Source organism: Suricata suricatta, chromosome 3, assembly GCF_006229205.1.
Source record: "Suricata suricatta isolate VVHF042 chromosome 3, meerkat_22Aug2017_6uvM2_HiC, whole genome shotgun sequence".
Taxonomy (NCBI): domain Eukaryota; kingdom Metazoa; phylum Chordata; class Mammalia; order Carnivora; family Herpestidae; genus Suricata; species Suricata suricatta.
In genome coordinates this window covers 70638721-70662582 of record NC_043702.1, presented here as the reverse complement: position 1 = coordinate 70662582, position 23862 = coordinate 70638721, and the positions used below count along the sequence as shown (strand labels likewise).

The 23862-nt window shown below is 39.5% G+C and overlaps 1 protein-coding gene across 1 annotated transcript in view; it reads right to left on the bottom strand.

The window, feature by feature from the left end:
* Window positions 1-1252: 1252 nt before the first annotated feature.
* Window positions 1253-23862, bottom strand: part of CCDC148 (coiled-coil domain containing 148) — a 245238-nt gene continuing 222628 nt past the window's right edge. The window contains exons 13-15 of the mRNA XM_029934542.1: window positions 8021-8138; window positions 5697-5837; window positions 1253-1466 (exon numbers count right to left, since the gene is read on the bottom strand). Coding sequence (XP_029790402.1) covers window positions 1320-1466; window positions 5697-5837; window positions 8021-8138 — 406 coding nt within the window. The 3' untranslated portion in view covers window positions 1253-1319. The remainder of the gene's footprint in view (window positions 1467-5696; window positions 5838-8020; window positions 8139-23862) is intronic.

The following is a 23862-nucleotide window of genomic DNA, read 5'->3' as shown; positions in this document are numbered from 1 at the left end:
TAAGGAAGGAACATTAGAGAGCCATGACGACGACATACCTTGCCACACAGAGAGGATGTGCTCTGACAGAGCAGGGCTTTCATGGCTTATGGTCTGAGGCTTCACATCAAGTAAATCAAGGACCCCTAAAGGAACATTGTGATGATGGGAGACATCCTCGAGAAAGTTGCTAATGCTCACTGCCCTGAGTCTTATTCATGATTCCTTTTCCTCTTTTAATTGTGAGATGTGATGCTGCAAAAGGCTGAATGGGAAGGTCATTATAATGAATTGTGGGTATAGATTTTCCCATAGAATCTCTTGTGAAGGTTTATTCTGATGAACTGGGCTTGCTGCATTTATTCCTGTTATGTTGGGAATAATCATGAAACCAAATATTCCACCAGTCAGACTGCTCTTTGTCTTTTTTTTTTTTTTTTTTACATTACTCCAGTAATAGCAATTTCTGGGTTGGAAGTTGGTAGGAAATGGCAGGGAGTTGCAATAGAATGAAAAAGAGGAGGGGGTAGAGGTAGTCTTCTTAACAGTAAAGAATGAAAACTTCCAACAACACTGACTTGCTTAATCAAGTATTTAAAGTGGACATATATGCTTGAGTTTTATGTGAAATACTCCTTATCTATAAAACCATCTAGGTATTAAATTGAAATTTGGAATTTTTGATATTTAAAATATCACCAACTGTGAAGTATTCCTTTGAAACAACCACTCAAATACATTTTTCTAAGCCAAAACAGATATTCCCATGCTTGAAATGCTGTTTCTAATTTCTAATTTATTTTTACAGGCTAATTTGCAAAATGAAATTGTTTGGATGATTGGTTTGCAGTAAACATGGTACACCAAATTGGTTTCTAAATTTAGAGAAAGGTTGAGTCTCCTCTTATAATAATCAAGAAATAATAGAAGTATTAATGATAATGGAGCTTCTGTAATTAAAAAGTCAAATTCTGAAATAAAGTAGAAATGAACTTTAGCAGGTAGTAGCAAAATAAATTATAATTCCTACAAATGGTTATTTTGAGCTCTTTTCATGGGATAATGCAATCTCCAATCTGCAATTTACTAAATGATAATATATGTATCATATGCATTATAATTATGTTCCATAGTCTTGTTGAATTCAGTACTATCAGACATAACAAAGATATAGGAAATAGTGCATGAAATTCTAAGAGTTATAAAAGACAAAGTTGTTATAATGAGTGCTTTGATTTCTAGGTCTGCTATTTAAAAAATTGTCAGAAAGTAGTAATTGTTACCCATATAAATGTATTCAAAGAAAAATCTTGTTTACTTATAAGATTTGCAGATGAACTCTAGATTTTAAATACAGTAGACTCCATGTCCTTTCTTGGAGGTTTCTGAGGACTGATTTTTGGTAATATCTCTCTGGCATAAAATGTTTTATGAAGTCCAGCTTCCCGAAGTGCTAACTCAAAACGGAGTCGAGGGTCAGAAGTTATCTGTAGAAAAAAAAATGATCTGTAAAAATAAATACAATTTTAATAAGTAGTAATTCATTGAACTAAAGTAAATTTTATCATTTAGTTCCATATTTGTTCAAGCTGTATAGCTTGTTTTTTCTGGGTAGATGACTAGATGATAATAAACTTTATGTATACAGGACTATATTCTGTTGCTGTTTTTGTTTTGTTTTGTTTTTACTGAAAACATTCAAATGTTCTTGACATAATCATTTTCCAGTATATCTGTGGCTTCCAAGAGAAGATATAGAGAATAGTATACTAGATTAGTCAAAATATAACACATAGAAATGCTTTAAAAGATGGGGTGGAAAAGTTTATTTTCAGTACTATCATTGATTCGTTATTTGAGAGAATTAGAAAATATAGATAATCATTGATTAAAATAAATTTAAACCACAACCTTGTGCATTTGTCTTTAAACATTCTAATTTCTCCATCATTCTGCAATATGTACAGTATGTTTAAACACATGGCCTCTACTTAAAAACAAAATCAATCGAACTCTCCAAGTCTGGATTTCTATTTCAAGCAGAATTAGAAAATGTCTCCACCAATGTGATTCTAAATGGGAATGGAAATATGAGTAGCTCAATTTCTATTTTCATTTATAGCTGATTGGACCTTATTCCTCTTCCCCTCCTTCTAAGAATATTAAATGTCAACAGACGCTGCTTGCAATAAGGTAGCCATATATGGATTTTAGCTAATGAGGCATTTTATACGGACTTCAAGTCCCCCTAGAGGATGGGATAACAAGCTGTTGAAAGCAGCCCTTCTTCAAGAAGCTCTTAAACCAATAGGAGCAGTAAGAATCTAAACAGATAACTACACCTAATGGTGCATGTGACTGATATTCCAAGGATAGTAGATCACAGAACTACATCTCCTGGTGCAGGTTAGACTAGGATGACCTAACGTAAGGAGGCACTATAACTATGGAGGCTAACTATAAAGTCCACCCTATTCTTCAATGAAGCAGAATAGAGAAGAAAAGAGATGGGGGCAAAAAAAAGGAAGGCACTCGCAAACTCGGAGGTGAAATAGGTCAGTTTGGGATAAGGGTGGTTTGGGTAGAACACTGAGAGCACTACACAACACCAGAGTACCAGTCTACTACTATTGTCAGGCGAAGTAATAAATGCCTATGCTTGGCTGGTAGCAAGGAAGAGAGAATTTTCAGAAACACTATGAAGGGAAGAATCCATAGAATTTGGCAACTGATGAGGTATAGGGATGAGGAGCAATGATTGCATACAAGTCAAAAATAATACAGAGATTTGTGTCTGAGAAGCAACATATTTTGAGCATTAGACCTAGTTTCTCCCCTTCTAGATATAGTCTCTATGGTCACCCTCATCCACTTCCAAGGATTCATGCTTCACCTGTGTGGTCCCTAATTATTTCCTGGATTCAACCATCTTCTCTGCTTCAGGTTTGTGAGATTTCAAAAGGTCTCCTTATCCTATTTTTAGAATAGGTATCAAGTTGCTGGTGAAGATGTGGAGAAACAGGCCCCCTCCTATACTGTTGGTGGGAATGTAAACTGGTACAGCTGCTCTGGAAAACAGTGTGGAGGTTCCTCAAAAAACTATCAGTAGAACTCCCCTATGACCCAGCAATAGCACTGCTAGAGATTTACTCAAGGGATACAGAAGTGCTGATGCATAGGGGCACATGTACCCCAATGTTCATAGCAACACTTTCAACAGCCAAATCATGGAGAGAGCCTAAATGTCCATCAACTGATGAATGTATCACGAAGATGTGATTTATGTATACAATGGAATACTACATGGCAGTGAGAAAGAATGAAATCTGGTCCATTTGTAGCAAAGTGGATGGACCTTGAGGGTGTCATGCTAAGTGAAATAAGTCAGGTGGAGAAGAACAGATACCATATGTTTTCACTCATAGGTCTAACAGGAGAAACAGGACCATGGAAGGGGAAGGAAGGGGAAAGAGTTGGGGAGAGGGAGGGAGGCAAATCATGAGAGACTCTTCAATACTGAAAACAAACTGAGGGCTGAAGGGGGGGGGGGAGAGGGGAAGGGGGGTGATGGTCATGGAGGAGGGCACTTGTAGGGAAGAGCACTGAGTTATATGGAAACCAACTTGACAATAAACTATTTTTAAAAAGAAGAAAAAAAAAAGAATAAGTATCAAGTAAAATGGAGATCTCCTTTGAAAGTTGACCTCCAGTTCCCCAGTTCATTTCCCCAGAAGCAGTCAGATTCTTGTAAATGTGTTCTAGATATCTCCACCTAATCATAACATGAACAAATTCCTTTTCCTGAACTCTGTTTTTACTTTTATATTCTTATATGGTTAATGGCAGCCACACCTAATGACTATAATTTACTGAATTATTTGTAGGTGCCAGGCAATATCCTAGGCAATTGACATTTATTATCCTAATCCTCATAAGAACCTTACAAATTATTTTACAGATGAAGTAAACAAGTCATAAAGATGTTAATAACTTACACAAGTTCACATAGCCAGTAAATAGCGGAGGTGGATTTGAATCCAAAAGGCAGGCTCTTCTCAGTACCACTCGCTGCCTGGCTTAGAATCATCCATTACTTTCATTACTCCTGCCTCTCAGCCAGAGCCATTCACTCCACACCCTCCCACATTTATGAGGTCTTTGCCATCTTAAAAGAATCCGATCCCCACTCCCAACCCCACCAATTTTCCGTCCAGGATACTTTGCTAAACATGTGATTATATAATTCACCTGCTTCTAAGTCTCACCTGTGCTCCCAGGATACTGTCTTAGCAAGCAAGAGCTACTACACTTTTCAGTCAGACCTTAACCTAGGTTTCCAACCTCAATTCCTAGCACCCACCCTTGCTGTGTCCCTTACACTGAAGACACACCAGTAAGGGCCTCTTTCCACCCTCCTTTGCATGGCAAAACCTTTATCTCCTCAGTCCAGGAACCTGAGAGCTTTCCAGCTTCTGACTTCAGTTCTTTGTCAGTCCCAGATGCCCTCCCTGCGTTGGCTTCCAGAGATATACTTGCATCCTTACCTTCAATCCCTTTCCCTTCACCCAACCCCTCCTCCCAACTGATTTTTTTTTTAAATATAAGTCACCTGGAAAAAATTTTGTTACCGATGCCAAAAATCCTTGGCTAAGATTAGCTTAGTTCCTTCTTCAACACTTGGTCCAGCTTCCCTAGTCTGCATTTCTGTTGGTTCCTTTCTTGCCGCGACAGCCCTTAGACCTCCACCATGGAGGTAGTCTCACCCCAGGGGTGTCATTCTCACACATGCTTCCCTCTCCTTTCAGCCCAGCCGCCCTGCTCACTTCCTTCAGCAGAATAGGTCCATCTTGTTCCGGATGTAGCCCTAACCGCTCCACCAAGTCAGATACGGTAACATGTTCCATAAATATTTGTCCAATTGATAAATGAACTATTCGTCTTTTTTATTTCTTAGTGAAGTATACAGCACACAGGAGAGGCACACTTGATTGGTCAGTGGGTGAATGGATGAAGTTTCCTACTTTGTAAATAAGTATTCAGCTTCTCTCCTTCGATTTGCAAAGTTAACAAACTAGGGAGAGCTACTTTCTCCCTTAATATCACTGATACCCATTCATTCATCTGCTCTCCCTCCCCGCCATCCATCTATCCAAAAAGACTTTTTAAAATCCCTTCTCATAACAGGAATAGACTAAAAGGAGTCAAAAGTTCCTAGAAATGGTTAAATAACACCTTAATACTTTCCACAGAAAATATTTTATTTTATCATTAGCTCTGATGTATTATCTTCAGTTCATTTTGATTTCGGAAAGCTTCCCTCTGCTTTGTCTTATCAGTGTCATCTGTTGTTGCCTTAGTAGGATTTATATCATGAATTTAAACAAATTCTGAATGATAGAGAAACAATATAACAACGTTCAAGTGAAATTTTGTAAATTTTAAGAATTTTAATGTAAAAAATGTAAATTTTAAAAATATTTTCAATAATGGATTTACAATATATATGTTCAGACAAACTGTTCTATGGTCACCTATCAAGTATTTTATAGTGCTAAGAATTATGCAGTAATTGCTACCATTTAACGGTACAAATTATGTTAATCCAGATGGTATTCAAATATAAGTATTGAAAATAATTTTTAACCCAAAACACACACTTCTGTCAGTCTTTTTATCATAATGGCTTTTGCAACAATCATGCTAATTTCCACAATTACCTGGTATTCATTGTATGTATTCAATGTAAAGAGTGGCTTTTGAAGAATAAATTCTTCTTCAGTTCCAACACCCATCTTTGCTTTTGATGCTATTGTGTCTGACATCATTCTAACAGGATCAAATTGAGCAACAATAGCAACCTAAAAGAATAAAAAGCACTACTTGGATTAAGATACAAGCTAACTACTTCTGGGGAACACTATTAATGTCCATTAATGTTAGGAAATTTTATTAAAGATAAAACCAAAAAAGAAGGAAAGACAGAATATTAAGCTAGGCCAGTCCTAGGGATCCCCAAAGGAGTTGATGGTTTAAAAACAAAACATATTAAAAGGCCATGATATACATGGTTTGCTACTGATTGACTTATCACAGTTATGATTAAATTTAGATAAAAATTTATTTTTCTGGTACTAAGTCATAAGAAGTCTTAAAGAAATCTTAAAAGTAACCAAAATTTAAAAAAACAATTTAACCACTAGCAATATATGTTCATGGTGACAACCCCATGAAGCTTCCTAGAAAGCTTAATATGATCAAACTCAATCTAGAATATATTATTCATGGGTAAAGTCATGTTGGTGTATTGGGCAAGATGGGTGAATCTGCATTGTGCTCAGCAAAGGGATTTCCAGGGACTATTGTAAACCATTGTTTCCCCTTCTACTGAAAAACTGTAGAGTTATTTTAACCTAAATGTCCTTGTCCTTTATGATAATTGAAATCATTCAAACCTGTATCCTAATGAAAGAAGTCACTAATTTTGTAAATTATATGCACCATTAGTAACACCTGCCTGTTAATTCCTAAAGTCAAGAATTAGCATTGAGAATAGCATTTTTAATGCTATTTAGAAACTGTAATGACAATACTGGGGGTTGAATATACTTTAATTATTGTATGTTTGCTAACCAAAAGGTCTTATACTATAGTTCTAAACACTGGTTACAGGGAATGGGCATAGATCTGTCAAAGAGTTCACAGATGGAGAGAATTCTAATCATATGGACTCTAGTTATCAAAGTTATATTTTGAACAAGAACTTATATAGTAATATTGACATTAAGTTTTGTCCCCAGAAGCCCATGGTTTATAATTATTTGCTAATGATTGAATAATTTAAATTTTGTTGAATCCAGCATGACCAGGACTTAAATTCCACTGCTCTGAATTTATTTCTGTAATCCATTTTATCGAAGATGACATAATAGCTGTATGCATTTACACTTCCTATAAACGATGTCATTTAACTAGTTTAACCAGACTTCCTCAGTTTGAATACAGTATGACAGTTGCTAGCTAAGGGAATCTGGGGAACCTCTGTGTCTCCTCAGTTTCCTCTTCTATAAAATAGAAACATTGCTATGAAAATAAATATATATATCATAAGGTTGTTGGAGATTAAAGGAGATAAAACTTAAGAGCATTTAGAAGAGGGCTTTATATTTAGATTTTAAAAATGTGAACACACATGACAAACCTATGAAGTAGGTACTATTATTATTCCCATTTTTCAGAGGAGGAAATGAATCTTAGGAAAGTAAAAGATCTAAGTTTCCTCCGCCAGTAAGTCATGAACCGGGTTGCACAAGGTTTGAAGGACACCAGAGGCCAAGTTCTTATCCAAGATTCCATGATGCCTCCACTGACATAAAAGGGAAATCAGACAGTCATTTCCTATCAGCTGGGAAATGGTGTCAATGGGCTTTGGAGCTTATGAGTTGAACTAATCATGTCCAGATCAAAACCTCTGAAAAATTACCAAGTAAAACTATTTTATCACATTTCTCAAATTTCAATATCAATCTCAAAATTCTAAATATCACATTTCTCAAAAACTTTTGCCTACTTTTACTAGGCAAAGCAATGGTAGGTTTCAATTCTCTCATTAAAAAATAGTATATTTTTTAAAAAGTGCTTTTTCACATATTTGTTGACTGTAGGGTATTTCCAAACTGAGGTTTCTACCGAAAGATGATTACCTTGCTCAAACTCCAGTTTTTTTTTTTTAGGTGTAGAAAGACCTGCTAGATATAAATAAAGTTTCACTCCTGTAAATAAGTACTATTCAGCTAATAAACTAGAGGTAATACAGATGCATTTAAATCTAGGGAGAGCTTTTTGAAAGGTGCCGATAAAGTTCTTTTAATATACTTAGAAACTGGAAATTGTTCAACATAAATCTAATTGCTCCCAGGAATGAAGATCAGTGTCTCAATTTGGAAAATTTACTCTTTACATCACAGATGTTGTGCACTAAGCCCTACTAATGTTACTAAGAACATGTAGAAACCACCCACGAAAATTTCCAAATTACAAACACCTGTTTCCTAAGGGCTTCTAGCCGCCTCTCTCTCTCTCCTTCTTCATGAGCTTCTTGGAGGGCCACTTCTTTTTTCTCCATCAAACGCTTTTCCAGTAATTCTTGTCTATATTTAACCCTTTAAAAATAATACACAAGAAGTTGAGAAAACATAATGATTGTGAAATTATATGCGTAGGAACATAGGGGCAGACGGCGTCTCAGAGGTGACATCACTGTCATGTTTTAGCTTTACTTGCTTTTGGTTGATTTCTCATATACAAACAATAAAATGCATTGCACTGGTATATACTACAATCTATAAGTCTAATAACCAGAGAACTGCAGATCACAGGGCAGGAAAGCGTAGGGTAAAAATCCAATCCATCTCTTTCTTCCCTTGAAAGCATTGTATTGACTCTCACACTGTTAGCTGCCTCAGCTGCAGTTAATCCAACCCAGAGGACAGCCTCACACCTGAGTGATTATTCTAGCAGTTTCCTCAAGAGGAATATCAACACAATTTGAGATGTTAAAAAGGCTATATTACTGATTAAAAATATATACTTTAAGAATAGTAAATAAAATGCTATACTATGCCCAAATTGTTTCAATTACTAGGACTTAAACCAAATTTTAGTCTATATTTTTACTCATTTTATCTAGAAATCCCATTTTGAGTGTGTGTGTGTATGTGTGTGTAGTTTAAAAATTACACTTTGACTGTAGATGGCAGCAAAAACATGACTTTCCCTTAGCATTATGTTTTCATTCTCCTTAAAGTCAGCAGATATTAAAATAGCACATTTCAATATCCAGGTTAAAACCTCCAAGCTCATTCAGCCCTCCTCTGTTGCCTTCTTTTTAGGCAGCCTCCCTTCCCATCTTCTTGGCCAAGCTAATCTTTTGAATTATAGAGAGGAGACGAGTCTCTTCTAAAAAAGTAGGCACTTGGGTTCTCAAGGGAGTATGAGGCCATTGCCTGTCTTCCATTATTGATGGCTTAGATTTAACTTTAAGACATCAGTCACAAATGTGCTTTGCCCTTACTGTGCATAGCGCATTTTCCATGGATGTACCTTCACTTGACCCTTTTAATTCTGAATCTTGAGGTTAACTGAAATGTTTACTGTGCGTCAAGTCTGTTGCTAAAGCCTTCATATGTTTTAGCTCACTTACATTTCACAACAGCCTGATGTTGGGGTACTAACATCGATCCCATTTTAAAGATAAAGAAATGGAGGTATAAACTGATGATGGAACTTGCCCATATTCTCGCACCCAGCAAGTGGCAGAGCCAGAGATCAAACCCAGGCAGAATGGCCCCAGATCCCATGCTGACCCTGGCCTACCCCCCACCGTGCAATTAGCCACTATGCTCTTCTCTCCTCCCCTTGATTGCTCCACTCACCTCACTGACATGAATACCTGCTGTGTCCTCAACCCTGTGCAAGGTATTGTAAGCCCATGGAGAAGACAGCCTTTCCAAGTTTGTAGTTTAATATAGATACAAGACAAGCCTAAGAACTAACCAAGGTATACAGTGCCTTCAAAGAGGTATAAACAAGGTCCACTGGGATTTGCGGGGTTGTGGAAAAGAATAGGGAGCTTAATGGAGGAGGCAGCATCTGAGCTGAGTCCCAGGGATTAGCATTTGGAGAGGCATGACGGTGGAAAGGAGGCCGACCTTCCTGGAAGAGTGTGCCAGGCCAAGGGGGAGTCAAGAAAGGCACTCCCATTCAGGCACATGCATATACGGGATTGGCATCAGAGTGAGAAACTCTTACGTTTTGCTCCCTGGGCATCCTGCTTGCCTCACTGGTTATAGTCCTGAGAAAGAAAAGTCCAGGGTGGTGAGGACAGAGTAAGGCTTCTGAACCTGTGTCATTTGAACAGAGTGAGTGAATGAAAGAGAAGCCCAGCCCAGGGCAGTATCGGCAGGCTGAGCCTGGTAGTCATGTGGTTCCTTCAGGAAGATTTGCTCCTGGGGAGGAAAAATCTTTAAAAGCAGGTTGTTCCTGAGGCGGACATTAAGGCAGCAGCACAGAAGTGGGAAAGAGAGGAGCATGCAGTAGATCCTTGCAGAGTACAAATTCCACAATGGGGTTTTCAGGAGGAAAATCCTAAACTTTGATGGCTGTAGCTGTCCTCCTCATTTCCCACATCAGGAGTCAGTAGTCAGACACAAGTTAAAGAAGCTACAGACCAGGTTGCTCCCTTTATTCAATGCCTCCATGTCATGGAAAGCTATTTCTTATTCTCTCCATTTTCACTAGGGCATGACACAACCTCCCTAATAAGGTTCTACTCAATTTATGTACTGAGTACAAGCTAAGTGAACGGCTGTGAAGGTTCAATTAAAAGATACCCTGGGATTTGATCATTACCATATGCTAATTCTCAGAACCTTTGAAAAGTTTCTCTTCCTTTGGGATATATAGGTTGCTTTGTCTGCAGCAAAGTTTTGCCTGCTGTGGAAAAGTAAGAGTTGAACTGGTTAGGGGAGCTTGGCTTGTGAGGAAGAAGTTGCAGATCAAAGTAAGGCGTTTGAACTTGTGCCTAAAGAAGGCTGGCTCATGGTTTACTCTGAGGCTCACTCACTCATTCAGCTAATGTTTACTGAACACCTGCACTGCATCAACCACTGTTCCAGGCACTGGAGATACAATTTCAACACAGGAGACATGCTTCTGTCCTCACAGAGCTGATGATCTAGCAGGGATACAAAGACCCAAGCAGTTTCACTAAAGGGTGGACCTTGCTCTGAGGAGACAATAGGATGCAAGCCTTGGGAGGGGCACCTTTGCAGACTTGGGGCATTTAGGGGAGCATCCAAGAGGAAGTGCTCAGACTCTCACACCCAAAAAAGGAGCAGAGTGGAAGAGAATAGAAAGATTGTTCCAAACAGAGAAAAATAGCAAATGAAGGTGAGAAAGCACAGTATTTTTTGAATGAAAAGTATTTGGAATCAATGGACAATGCAAGGTGAATAGTGCCTAGAACTGAGACTGGAGAGGCAGGAGAAGCCAGACCAGGGCTTTGCAACCATGAGGGCTTTGGTCAGGGAAATGTGATCCGAAAAACCTCTCCTGTGATGTGTACATGGATTGTAAGGGGTCAAGACCAGAGAGGGTTATCCACATGCAAGTTGATGGTTTCCTAACCTAGGGAACTGGGAGGAGGTAGACCTGGAGGAGATGCTGAAGGAGAAGACATGGTTTAAAATTTACGTAGGTGATAGAATAAACTAGCAGTGTTAGTTTTATGGCAGAACAGGAGAGATATAGAAAAAAAGGAGTTAAGGTTTCTTTCTTGCACTGTGAGCCATGGTGTCCCTCACTAAAACTGGGAACTTAGAGAAACAGGGAAGCGAAGGAATTCAGTTCCATTTGGACTGAGACCAGCTTTCACAGACCTGGGCTGAAGATGTAAATGGGGGATCTTTATCAACGGCGTGGAATCGAGGCCATGGAGCAAATGGAATCAATCAGGAAGAGAGTGTAGAGTAATATGAAAAGTAGGTCCAGGAATGACTGCCTAGGAAACATTTAGGAAAGGGACAGAAGAAGAAACTAGGAGAATGAGGAGAAATGATGCCAAAGCAGCTAAGGAAAGTAGCATTAAGAATGTCAAATGCTACAGAAAGATCTGGCATGACCCACACATGATCACTGGATTAAATAAGAGGGAGTCGTTAGTGATCTTGGCAGAAACAGTCAGTAGAGAGGTAGCTGTGAAGGTAAGTGAGGGAGCAGACAGCCCCTTCAAGACTGACACCATGGGGAGGAGAGAGACAAGGTGTGCTGTAGGGGGCACACAGCTGGTCACACTTATGTTGGCTCCAAAGTGATGATCAACATTCTGGCCACCTTAAAGATTATTTAAAGAATATTTTCAGTGGCTAGTGGGGGGGGGGGGAGGAGAGGGCACTCCAGCTCCAGTGTGAGTAGGAGAGAGGCAGAGAGAGGAAAGAATCCCAAGCAGGCTTAATGCTGTCAGCACAGAGCCCCACTTGGGACTCGATCCTATGAGATCATGACCTGAGCTGAAATTTACAAGTCAGACACTTAATCGACTGAACCACCAAGGAGCCCCTTACCATGAAAAATTTTAGCAAACAGGCGACACAAATTCTTCATTTATACAGATGTTGTGGCTTAAACTCAAATAATAATCCCCTTAGAAAGGGGAAACTCTTGGTGACTCACTCTTCTCCTAGTCTGGATAGAAACTTTTCTCTTAAAGAGAAGTGATGCAGAAAAACTCTTGGGAGAAAGCCAAATACTCACATATTCATGGGGAAAGAAAATAGCAACACAGTAAAGTCAATCACTTGGAAAATTTTCCACATAAATACCTTTAGCTATTTGAGGTAGCAGATTTTCTCCAAATTAAACTGTTGCTATGAAAGTCAATGTCAGGAAACAGCAAAACTCAATAGTCTTTAAGTTGTGCACAGAATTCCTAAACAGGAGTCCTAGGTCCATCTCTCAGTCCGTTTTATGCTCCCTGTGTCTACAGAGGTTCAAAGTATTGCAGAAGGGGAATTTTCAACTTCTTGTGGGGCAGGAGAGGCATCATATTGTTCAAGAGTAACAGCTGCTGCAGAATCAGACACAACATACAATAATCTGGACAGGGTTTTGTTTAAGGCTCCAGGCCTGAGTGTAGTTGAAGGACAGGAAGCTTTCACATAGAGATGGAGAGTTTGTGTCACTTAGGAGACTCTATGTGTGTACAGCACTTGAAGAGGAGTGTACAAATGCAAATGGCTTCAAAACACCTTGAACTTTAGTAGCAGTTTTTCTTCAGTGACACTTGAGTGAGAACTGGGAAAAATACTAAGTACTAAACCTTGACCTTCCTCCTGTCTGGAGCCACAGGTAACTTCAGTCTAAACAAACCTACAGGAGGGGTGCCTGGGTGGCTCAGTCAGGTGAGTACACGACTTTGGCTCAGGTCATGATCTCAACCCATGATCTCGTGGGTTCAAGCCCCATGTCAGGCTCTGTGCTGGCAGCTCAGAGCCTGGAGCTTGCTTCCAATTCTGTGTGCCTCCCTCTCTCTGCCCCTCCCCTGCTCATGATCTCTCTCTCAAAAATAAATGTTAAAAAAAAAAAACCTACAGGAACCAAGGGGGATTAGGATGGCTTCTGAAGGATCTACTGTTTTTTTTTTTAAAAAGCTTACACAATAAATAAAACAACATAAAGATACACCTTAATAAGGGTATTATAAACAGGGTTGAATTCCCCCAAAAAACATTTCAGGGAAGTAATTTACCATACTGAATTAAAGGCACTTTGTGTGCAAACTTGCTACTTAGTGTTTAGGTCATGTGGCTTTACTCAATATTGAATGAGAAATCTTTAAACGGGCACGTGCCTAAAGTATTTCAGCAGCAGTGTGGTGAACCTGTTCCTGCCTGTTGGGAAATCCACTTTTTTTTTTTTTTTTTTTGCTCAAACCCACTTAGAAAGTTGTTCTTCCCACCAAATTGAGAGAAACCCCTCTATTAGACATAGGGTAATAGGGAAGAATACAGGAGTCAAAACACAGAGAGGCCAGGTGGAAGCACCTGTCAAGACGTAAATGGCGATGGGGGATGGGAGAAAGGGAGGAGAAGCCAGCCCAGAGGAAAAACACTGGATGCTTCTAAGGATTTGAGCAATGGGACTCTACTTAGTGGGGATTCTGGCTAAGAGCATAAGCAGAGACCAATTTCTGCAAAGAATGTGAATCCTGATACAAGGCAGTGACATCCTGGTACAGATAGGCATGGGCAAGAACAAAGAGGATTCATAGAGAATCCACAGAACCAAGAGGAGATGAACCCATGCCAGCCCCAAACAGAGACTATTATTCCAGCTCAGAGCACTTACTGGTTCCTTTGTGAGGTGTAAGGGCACGTTCTTATTGGAACTCTATTCTTTAATCAATTGATTCAGTTACTCAACATAGTTATTTGAGCAACTACTATGTACAAAGCACTGTCCCGAATGTTTAGGATACAACAGGGAAAAATTAAAACTAGGCAGGAAAGATCCCCACTCTCTTAAGTCTTATGTTATTTGTGGTCATTTATAAGCATGCCTAAGTTAACATTCTAATAGAATACATAAGATTGTGATAAATTAAAAAATAATTTATTAAGAGCAAAGTCCTAATTTAGCCCTTCCTTGTATTGCTATAGTGATGGTTCTCAACTACAAAAGTCATTAGGATCACTGGAACTTGTAGAAACTTCTGATGCCAATGTCCCACGGCAAACTAATTACTTCAGAATCTGGTGGTGTAGTGTTGAGGCTCAAGCATTGGCATTTTGGTAAAAGTTCCTCTACTTGTGGGGCACCTGGGTGGCTCAGTCGGTTGAGCCTCCGACTTCGGCTCAGGTCAGATCTCATGTTCATGGGTTTGAGCCCCGCATCAGGCTGTGTGCTGACAGCTAGCTCAGAGCCTGGAGCCCGCTTCCAGTTCTCTCCTTCTCTCTCTCTGCCCCTGCCCCTCTCATGCTCTCTCTATATCAAAAATAAACAAAACATTAAAAAAAATTTTTTTAAGTTCCTCTACTTGATTCTAATGTGCGGCCAGGCCTGAGAGCCAATACCACCTGGCCCGTTGGTGCCCTAACTCGAGCTAAATCACTTGGAGGGCTTGTTAAAGCTCAGCTCACTTGACCATTTCTAGAGTTTCTCATTCAGCAGTAATGAAGTGGAGTCTGAAAATTTTCATTTATAAGACATCTCCAGGTGATGTTAATCTGAGGACCATACTTTAAGAATTATAACATTCAGATTGGAGGGATTCTGCCTGACTATTGTCAAGACAAAACCAGGTACATTTTACAACCTGGGGTTTATTTGTTTTCATGTGCCAAATACCACAGCTACATGCCTCAGGATTGATCCAAACTAGAAATTCCTGATTCAGTGCTACTGACATGCAAGAGCGGAGTCTTTCAACCTCGCCCCACCCTCCATGACCCCTACACACACAAATGAAGGGCTCCCCCAACCCCAGGGACCCTCTCAGTCTTGAGTCAGTGTAAGTGATAAGCAGTTGCAAAAATGGCTGCTACAGAACAAATTTTTCTCTCCAATGGACACAAAGCTGGTGTATCCTGATGACAGTTGAAAACCTGAGACTACTGGAGATATTTAAAGGGTATACCTAGTAAAAGCAAAGAAGGAAGAAATAACTTCAAAGTATTTGTGCCTTAAAAAGGAAGTATGAGCCACTTCCTTTGGGAATAAATCTTGTAGCTCCAAGGGGGTGGATATTTTTCATACTGAAACTGAAAACCCACAAATAGGAGTGAAGTAGATTTTCCTGTTTGTTGTATCAATTTCAACCTAGCTGTCTGAGTTCACTTCAGTTAAAAAGTACAGACATATAAACAACTGTGAAACAAGGACTTAAGCCTGGGCATGTGGAGCTGAATACAGGGTAAGATGTGGGTAGAAATTTACTGAAAGAATGTCACAAATATATTAGCTCTTTCCCCAAATTAGTGCAGAAAGACCTTTCTACCACAATTTATCTACCCTCCTCTTTTTGAACTATTCCTAATCCTTTCCTTCTAGATTTCAGTAATCCTTTCATACCCTTAAAAATTTCCTAGGATCCTCCTTTCAAATAGCATTTCAAGAGTGCACTGTCTATAAAGAATTAAAAATAATAAAAAAGTCTTCTTTTTACGATCACACACTAGCAAGTCTAAACAAAGTTAGTGATGAAATATTCTCTTTGTTGGAGCACACAGCCCCATTTCACTTCACTCTTGGTTGCTCCTTTTAATAGTTTTCCTTAATTGAAAATCAGTGCTTCCCAGGTGATACTACTCCCATTGTTCCTTTTTAAAAAATTTTTATTTTGAGGGAGAGAGAGAGCGTGCGCAAGAGAGCGAGCAAGTGCACACAAGGAGTGGAGGGGTAGAGATAGAGGGAGAGAGAGAATTCCAAGCAAGCTGCCAGCACAGAGCCCGATGCAGGGCTGGAACCCACAAACCGTGAGATCATAACCTGAGCTGAAACCAAGAGTCGGATACTTCACCGACTGAGCTACACAGGGGCCCCTCAGGTCTTCCCTTTAAAATTGTGGACGGAGAAGGCTGGCATTTTCCTGGCTCTCGGGCAACAATTCCAGAAAAGCTTTATCCGTGGACTTTGGGGTTATACCATCCTCTTTGTAATAGGTTTCTTGGAATCAACTACTAGCTGCCCAGGTCACTGCCCAGCACTCACTAATGGTTATTCGAAACTCCACCCTTACAGGAACTTGTACCTCAATAGCATTCCCTTCTCTCCTGCTTCAACAGCTCATTCCTTAGACCAGACTTGGAGCTTGGCATCACCTAGAACTGTTTCCTGCCAAAATCTTAAACAGAGGGATTCCGTTCTGACTCCCATGTCTAGGGCCAACACATATACTGATAAAGACTGCACAACTCTAGGAGTGGATTGCCTGCTAACCGCCTATGTTCCTTATGTTCTCATCATTTAGCCTTACTCAACCTGCTACTTTAGCTCATCAGCCTCTCCATTTTTCAATGATGTATTTAAACTGTGTTCTGTGTGCCAGACATTGGGGTAGATCTTCCCTCGGGAAGTTTACTGTCCTATTTCTTCCTTTCCTCCCAGGCTAAGAGACACAGGAAGACTTTATTTACTTTCTTCTCTCTCCAGCTGTGCATCTCCAGGTCTATATTTTTAAGAGTATTATCAACTAGTCTCCGTTAATTGCTGTCTTTTATTTCCACACCTGCCCTGCCATTTTCCAACCCTGATTCTTTGCTGTATTTATGTATTTATGAAGTCAAACCTTACCTGGACAGGCAACACTCCTCCAGATTAATGTTATTTACACCAGCTGCTTAACATTCTCCGTCTTAGCAGAGAACCTCACCTACAATTTACTGCAAAAGCCATAAGCATTCATTTCCCCAATATGTCCTGCCCACTTCCAATCTTGTCGAGACTCCATTTTATCCATCCTTTGCTTCTTAAATCTGAGCTTTTATCCCATAAGCCTCGTTGTTTCTAAGAGCTTGGTCCAGAAATGAATTTCTTCCTTTCCTGTTTTTTCAATCTCTTTCTCTCTCTCCCACTTCATGGTTCTTTCTCCACATGCAAACTTCTTCAAAAGGGAAAAATGTGTCTCTCAACTCTGACTCTTTTCAACCACCATCCTTTCTCCCCTCCCCCCATCACTGCAAAATTTGTTAAATGAAAAACCCATACTTTCTGTCATCAGTTCTTCACTTCTCATTTAATCCCAAACCCACGCAATATGGCCTCTGCTCCTCCTATCCTCTGTAGGGGAAACCGTTTTCCCCTATGTCACCAGGAACCCCAAATTGGAAACCTAGAGTCTTTTAGAACTCCTCTGCTTTAATCTGTGTACAACGGCTGCTACTAATGACCATGTCCTTGCAGTGTACATTCTACTTTTCCACCTTTCCTGTCTCTTTTACAGGCTCCTCCTCATCTGCTCACCCACAGTTCCAAAGTGAATCCTCTTCTTAAGAACATCTTCTGGGAAATCCGACTCTTGCTACAGTTGAGGCATTAGTATCTGTAGCCTCCACCTCCTTCAAACCCCCAAATCCACTGATCTTTTATTTTTTCTTCATGTAATTATCAAGGTTGTTTTCAGACAAATCTCTCAATATATCATATTGCTAGCTAAATGCAGATCTGCTTTTAGTGGGCATCTGAGCTTGGCATAGAGTGGACATTCTTTTCACAGAAAAAATTTAGGAACAAACGTAATGACACATGCCTATTAGACACATGCCTCTTCACATCCACTTAGAGATAAGCCACCATGGTCCTGTTGGTACCATGGAGAGGGCTGGGACTCTACTCAGTTATTTTGGGTTTCCTCTAATCCAAAAGCAGGGAATTACATTCCCATTGTTTAGTACATAATCATATGGCTGCAACAATTTTAATCTGCAATATTTACAGTAAGGGTTAATCATTTCAACTACTTTAAAATCACGAATGTTTAACTTTGAGCAATACAACTTCCTGGAGCCAAGAAAATCTTTTATATAATTAAACTGTCTGAGGTCACAACATTTGAAATTATCAACTATCAACCATTTTATAATTTAGGAGAAGTCTTCCAAAAATAATGACTTTAATATTAGAAGAACTGATATTTTTCTTTATCCCCGCTTCCTGGTAGTAATTGGATGCTAGGACTAACTGCCTATTCTAATCAAATCTAGATTTTAATAATTTGACCACATTGTGGTAACATCTGTCAGGTGTTTTAATCCTCTATCATCAACCTAGTAATATCAGTCCCCTTCAAATTGGCTTTCCTTATTCTGTGTAGGTCTGTTGAAGCCTTTAATCAGAATCCCCCAACCTTTCCTGGTGATCAAATATGGTTAATATTAGTACAATATATAGCTGACCATAGTGATTGGCCCTCAGTGGGCTTCAGCTGCAACAATCAGAATCTTTCCCTGGGGATTTATATATGGCTATTGAAGAAACCCTTCTTCTCTCTGTGGTCACTAAACTAAAATGATGTATTTAAATAAAAGCATGTCTCTTTTCCTCCTCCTAGTTTTCCCAGCCCAGACATAGAAGAAAGTCCATTCCAATACACAAACAAGTAAGAATAAAGAAATAGAGTGAGAGGAACCTGAAGATTCTATATGAGTCCTTGAAGCAAGACCCCCTTCTGGATTCCCATTCATTCTCCCTTCTGCCTAAGCTAGTTTGAGTTAGATTTCTCTCAGTTGCTTCCGAGCAACATATCCTCTATGTATAAAGGAACATTTATCTTTTCATCCTCTATAGCAGGAGGGCATGTGCCAAGCTGTTCCAAATGATAATCAGTTTGTTTTCCAAATTGATGGCCCATGGAATGCTAATATTCCACAGGAGGTTAACATGTGTGCCATGGATACCGTGTTGGGTATTCAAGGAAGTCTGAGAAAGATAATATGAAATAGATTTCTTCATGGTAGGATCTTTCAAAATATTTAACAGAATACAGTGGTATGCATTATAAATTCTGAGAAAGAGGACTAGTGTGCTAATTTCCCCAAATTATCTGATAATCAAAGCTTTATCGAATAGAATCCAGCCTGGGAAATATTACTTGCCTTTCCATTAAACAGGTAGGGATATTCAAGTAAATAAACTAATAGGCACAAACACATGTATACTTATTCATTTGTACTTTAATTATTTGTTTCCATGTGTTGTTCGTGCTAGACTACACTTCCTGAGTACACTGGCTATGTCTTAATTGCCTTTGTATCCCCAACAACTAGAACGGTACCTAAAACAGAAAGCAATATTCATTATTCACCCATAAATTAGATTAAGTTTTTAAAGTTATGGCAAATATTCAATTAAGTTTTCTAACCTAGGTAAATAAGAATTGGCAAAATAAAAAATTAAGAATAAATTGAATATAAACAGACTTAACAGAAGAGGGTAATCAGTGGGTATTCCTTTGGGAAATATTTATTCATTTGAAAAATAGGAAGAGAAGTTGAAGCACTAGAGACCAAATCAGGTGTTCAGCTCCTTTGAACAATCAGGAACCATAGATGCTAAAAGGCAAACTCAAAGCTGACATCCACGACACAGACTTGCTAGTACTTAATTTTGGAGGGGCAGCAGAAGCGGAAATGACATCTTGGCTCTCAGTAAATATTTGTTATGATTTGGAATTTAGCAGCCTATGCAGGCAAATCGGCATTTATTTGCCTTATGGCCTTCATATATTTATTCAACGTATTTTTATTAAGTGCACATATATAAGTAAAAATCATACTTATACCAAGTCACATAAGAAAATCCCAGAGCAATTAGAAACACCTATCAAATAGACAAACACAGAGCCTACGTCTAGACTTTTGAATACACACAGGGGCATGCCACTTGCCATCACAAGAGTTCGCTAAGAGACCTGTCATTTGACACTAACTGGGTAATTTGCACAGTGACTCTTGAACTCACACACGGTTTATGGTAGATAAAGTTTAATGTCACAGCTAATATGTATTGCATTTAAAACATCTTTAAGATGCTATCTAATTTATCAATTACATAAGAAGAAATCATGTTGAGGGTTTACCTCACAATATTAGTTTTCTTTAAATTATTCTCCCACTTTGGTTTGGAAAGGGAAAAAATTATTTTTAATGCTTATTTTGAGAGAGAGAGCGAGAGCGCGCACGAGAGGGAGCGAGCGCCAGCGGGGAAGGAGCAGAAGGAATGGGAGCGCAAGAATGCAAGCAGGCTCCATGCAGTCAGTGCAAAGCCTGAGCCAATATCAAGAGTCAAACATTTAACGACTAAGCCACCCAGGTGCCTAAGAAAAAGAAAAATTTTTAAGTAAGAAGATGAGAAGCACAGGGGAGTAATTTTTCCCCTGAAGAATTCTTTTAAGATACATATAATTTTCGGTGACCCTAATTTCAATGTTTTCAGACTCACAACTGAAGGAAGCATGGTGTTGGTATGAAACTTTAAAAAGCCGTACTGACAACACACACCAATGGGTCATCAGATTAAAATATTTCACTCTGGTTTTACCTATTTTTAACTTCTGATTTTTAATTGGTCTTGTCTTTCCAGAGACAGACACAAGCCATTTTGATGGAACTGGCTTCCTTTCCTCAGGAGTCCTGATGGGAAGGCATGGAGAACAAAAGAAACCACAGTCCTCTCCCTCAAACAAATGACTTAAGTAAATAGGATTAATAAAAAGCTTGCCTTCTCTACGCTATTGTTTGAAAATCCCCTTATGGTCTCTTTCTTCCTTCCCAGGTTTCTCAGAACTTCTATAGGCAGCAAACATCAAAAGGACCAAAGATTTTTATAGTGACTCAGCCGCCCACAGCAATGGGGTAAACCCTGATTTTCTTTTAGTCTAGGAAGTGATCAGCAGAGGCTTCACAAACAGACTCTTTAACACTTGAAGCTTAAAAAAAAAAAAAAAAAAAAAAAAAAAAAAAAAAAAACCAGTGTAGCAGAATGGTTACTTTTATAAACACCTTTGAAGGTTTTGTTTTAAGTAACCCTTCTAATCCCTCCTCTACAAGCATTATAGAATTTTTCTTTACCACAACTTTTCAGGTAGGCATTTTAAATGATGCCTTTTAAAAAGCGAAAGGTAAAATATATTACATTTTGGGCATGACTCCTTTCTTTTTTCCTGGGCTCCCTTAAATACTGATCTCCACTTCCCGCCCCTGGAGGATCCGCCTCCAAGTTTCAACTCACTCCTCCAGTGATTTTCTGCCAAGTCAAGCCTCTCTTAGTGCTGCCTCCTTTAGGTCTCAGAATTCAGCCTGTGGGACTAAGCTCTGAAGTCACTGTACCGTTTTTTGTTTGTTTGTTTGTTTTTTGTCTTTAGAGGCAGACACCTCCACAAAGCAGCGCACCCCTCGGTCCCACCAAGTGCACGCTGACACGTCTGCAGCGGGGCGGGGTGGTGGGGGCATGTCCCCACTGCGGGCTGGATGAGCTCTGATGCCAGCGCTGAGTTTTTCCAGGTGAGATGCTGAAGCGGATATTCTACAACGGCTATTACTTGAGGCCAAGAGAGAAATGTGTGGCTTTTTCCAGAACTCAAATAGACAGACAAGGTTGAAAATAGTACTGCAGGGGCGCCTGGGTGGCTCAGTCGGTTAAGCCTCCGGCTTCGGCTCAGGTCAGATCTCACGTTCGTGGGTTCGAGCCCCGCGTCAGGCTCTGTGCTAACAGCTAGCTCAGAGCCTGGAGCCTGCTTCCAGTTCTGTGTCTCCTCTCTCTGCCCCTCCTCCTCTCATGCTCTGTCTCTCTGTATTAAAAATAAATAAAACATTAAAAAAAATTTAGAAAATAGTACTGCAGACTAAAGTGACCAACTTTATCGGGAAAGATAAACTGGGCAGAGATTTCCGATAAATGTAGAAGTAATACTTAAATCAGTGGTCCTCCGCCCCCCTTTCGGGGGCGATATTAAAATCTGGGTACAACAAGAAAAAAATAAAGTGTATTTATCTTTAGAGAGAGTGAGCACAAGAGCGTGTGTGAGCGGGGGAGGGGCCGAGACACGGCAGAGCCCCATGAGGGGCACTATCTCGGAGACTGAGATCAATGACCTGAACCAGAGTCACGAGTTGGTTACTTAACCAACTGAGCCACAAAACCTTGGTTTTTTTGTTTGTTTAGCCTCCTTTAAAGGATATATATATTTCCCCCTCAGCAGCACTGTTAGGTAAGGGCAGAAATAAATCTCAAAAAATCCTGTATTTTCCTTTCCTACATTAAGCTAGGAGACATGCACACCCACATTCCATGAGACCTTTGAATGGAGAAAGGAAGAAATTCCTAGAGGAGGGTCATGGACCAGAGCAGTGCAATGAAATAAGGGAACAAAAACAATCTGTACAATTTAACAAACAGTATTATCAGAATTATAGCTAAATCCCAAGCTTGGGGAGCAGCTGGGGAAAGGGTGGACAGGCTAGAAGAGAAGCAGGGTAGTTTCCTAAAGAAGTCGCTGGTGTAACCAAAACAGGTAATTAACTTTTATGAAATTTTACTCTAATAGAAGCTACAATATCCAAATGTCGGCCTCTCTAGACATGGCTACGAACGTCTCTGCTCACATTTTGCACAATGTGCAGAGCAACAGTGTGAGAGGTTCCTTAGGAAAAGAGCTTTCTCTGGTTACAAGGCCTTCTTAGTAATCAGGCTCTGAAAAGAAACAGGCCCGGCTCTCCTAGGGGCCTAATCATGACCCCCAAACAGTAAGCCCACAGGAAAACTCACTTAGTCCAAGTTAAACTAACAGAAGGGGGGATTAATCTTGCTCCTCAAAAGGTAGATTATTTACTCTCACTCAAGTTTACTGGGTGATCTAATGGCCTGGATAGCAAAAGAAAGCTAATTTATTTTCCCTAAAAGCTATAAGATGAATATCCATATAATTCTAATTTTTTTGCATCAAGAATTACTTTATTATAAACAAAGTTGATAAAACTTGGAATATATTCTCTTTAAAAAAAAATTAAAAATGGCTGCCCCAAATACTTGATATAATGGTCAATAGTTAAAATCTCTCTCCAAATATTAACACTTACACATCCCTCAACCTGATAACTTTGTGTTAATTGAAGTATAGTTGATACATGTTATATTTCAGGTGTACAACATAGTGATTTGACAAGTCCGTATGCTATGCTGTACTCACAAGTGTAGCCACCAACTGTCACAACACCATACCACTGACTATATTCCCTGTGCTGTACTTGTCATCCCTCTGACTTATTCTGTAACTGGAGACCAGTATCTCCCACTCCCCTTCACCCATTTTGCCCATTTCCCCATCTCCCTTCCCTCTGGCAATCAGTTCATTCCCTGTATTTGCACGTAATTTTAACTTCTTAGAGATATAGCCAACCTTGTCACATATCTGAAAGGCAACTCACATTTTCTCTCCAAGTAACTCTAAATTTTAATCTTTATTGTCGTCTCCCTGATGTCACAGCTCCTCCTGCCAGATTCCCCATTATTTCAAGAGACAAGAATATTCCCTAAGGCCTCCTTTTGAGTATACATCTTTCTGAGATCGTGTTTCTGGTTTCCCGGAAGATTGTCACATCAATAAATCTATCTGTTGCCTGCATCCTCAGTTGTGAAAGTAATTTCATCACCTTAGCCAGGCACAGCCAACATTTCTCTCTTATATGTATTCTTCAATCCGAGCAGAAACGTCTTGCTTGGACCACTCCATTTGAATACATGACAACATTTATAGGCAGACCTTGGCATAATAGCAGATGGAGAAAGCCTTTCTACAAACAGCCCCACTACCAAGCACAGACCACGGGAAGACCC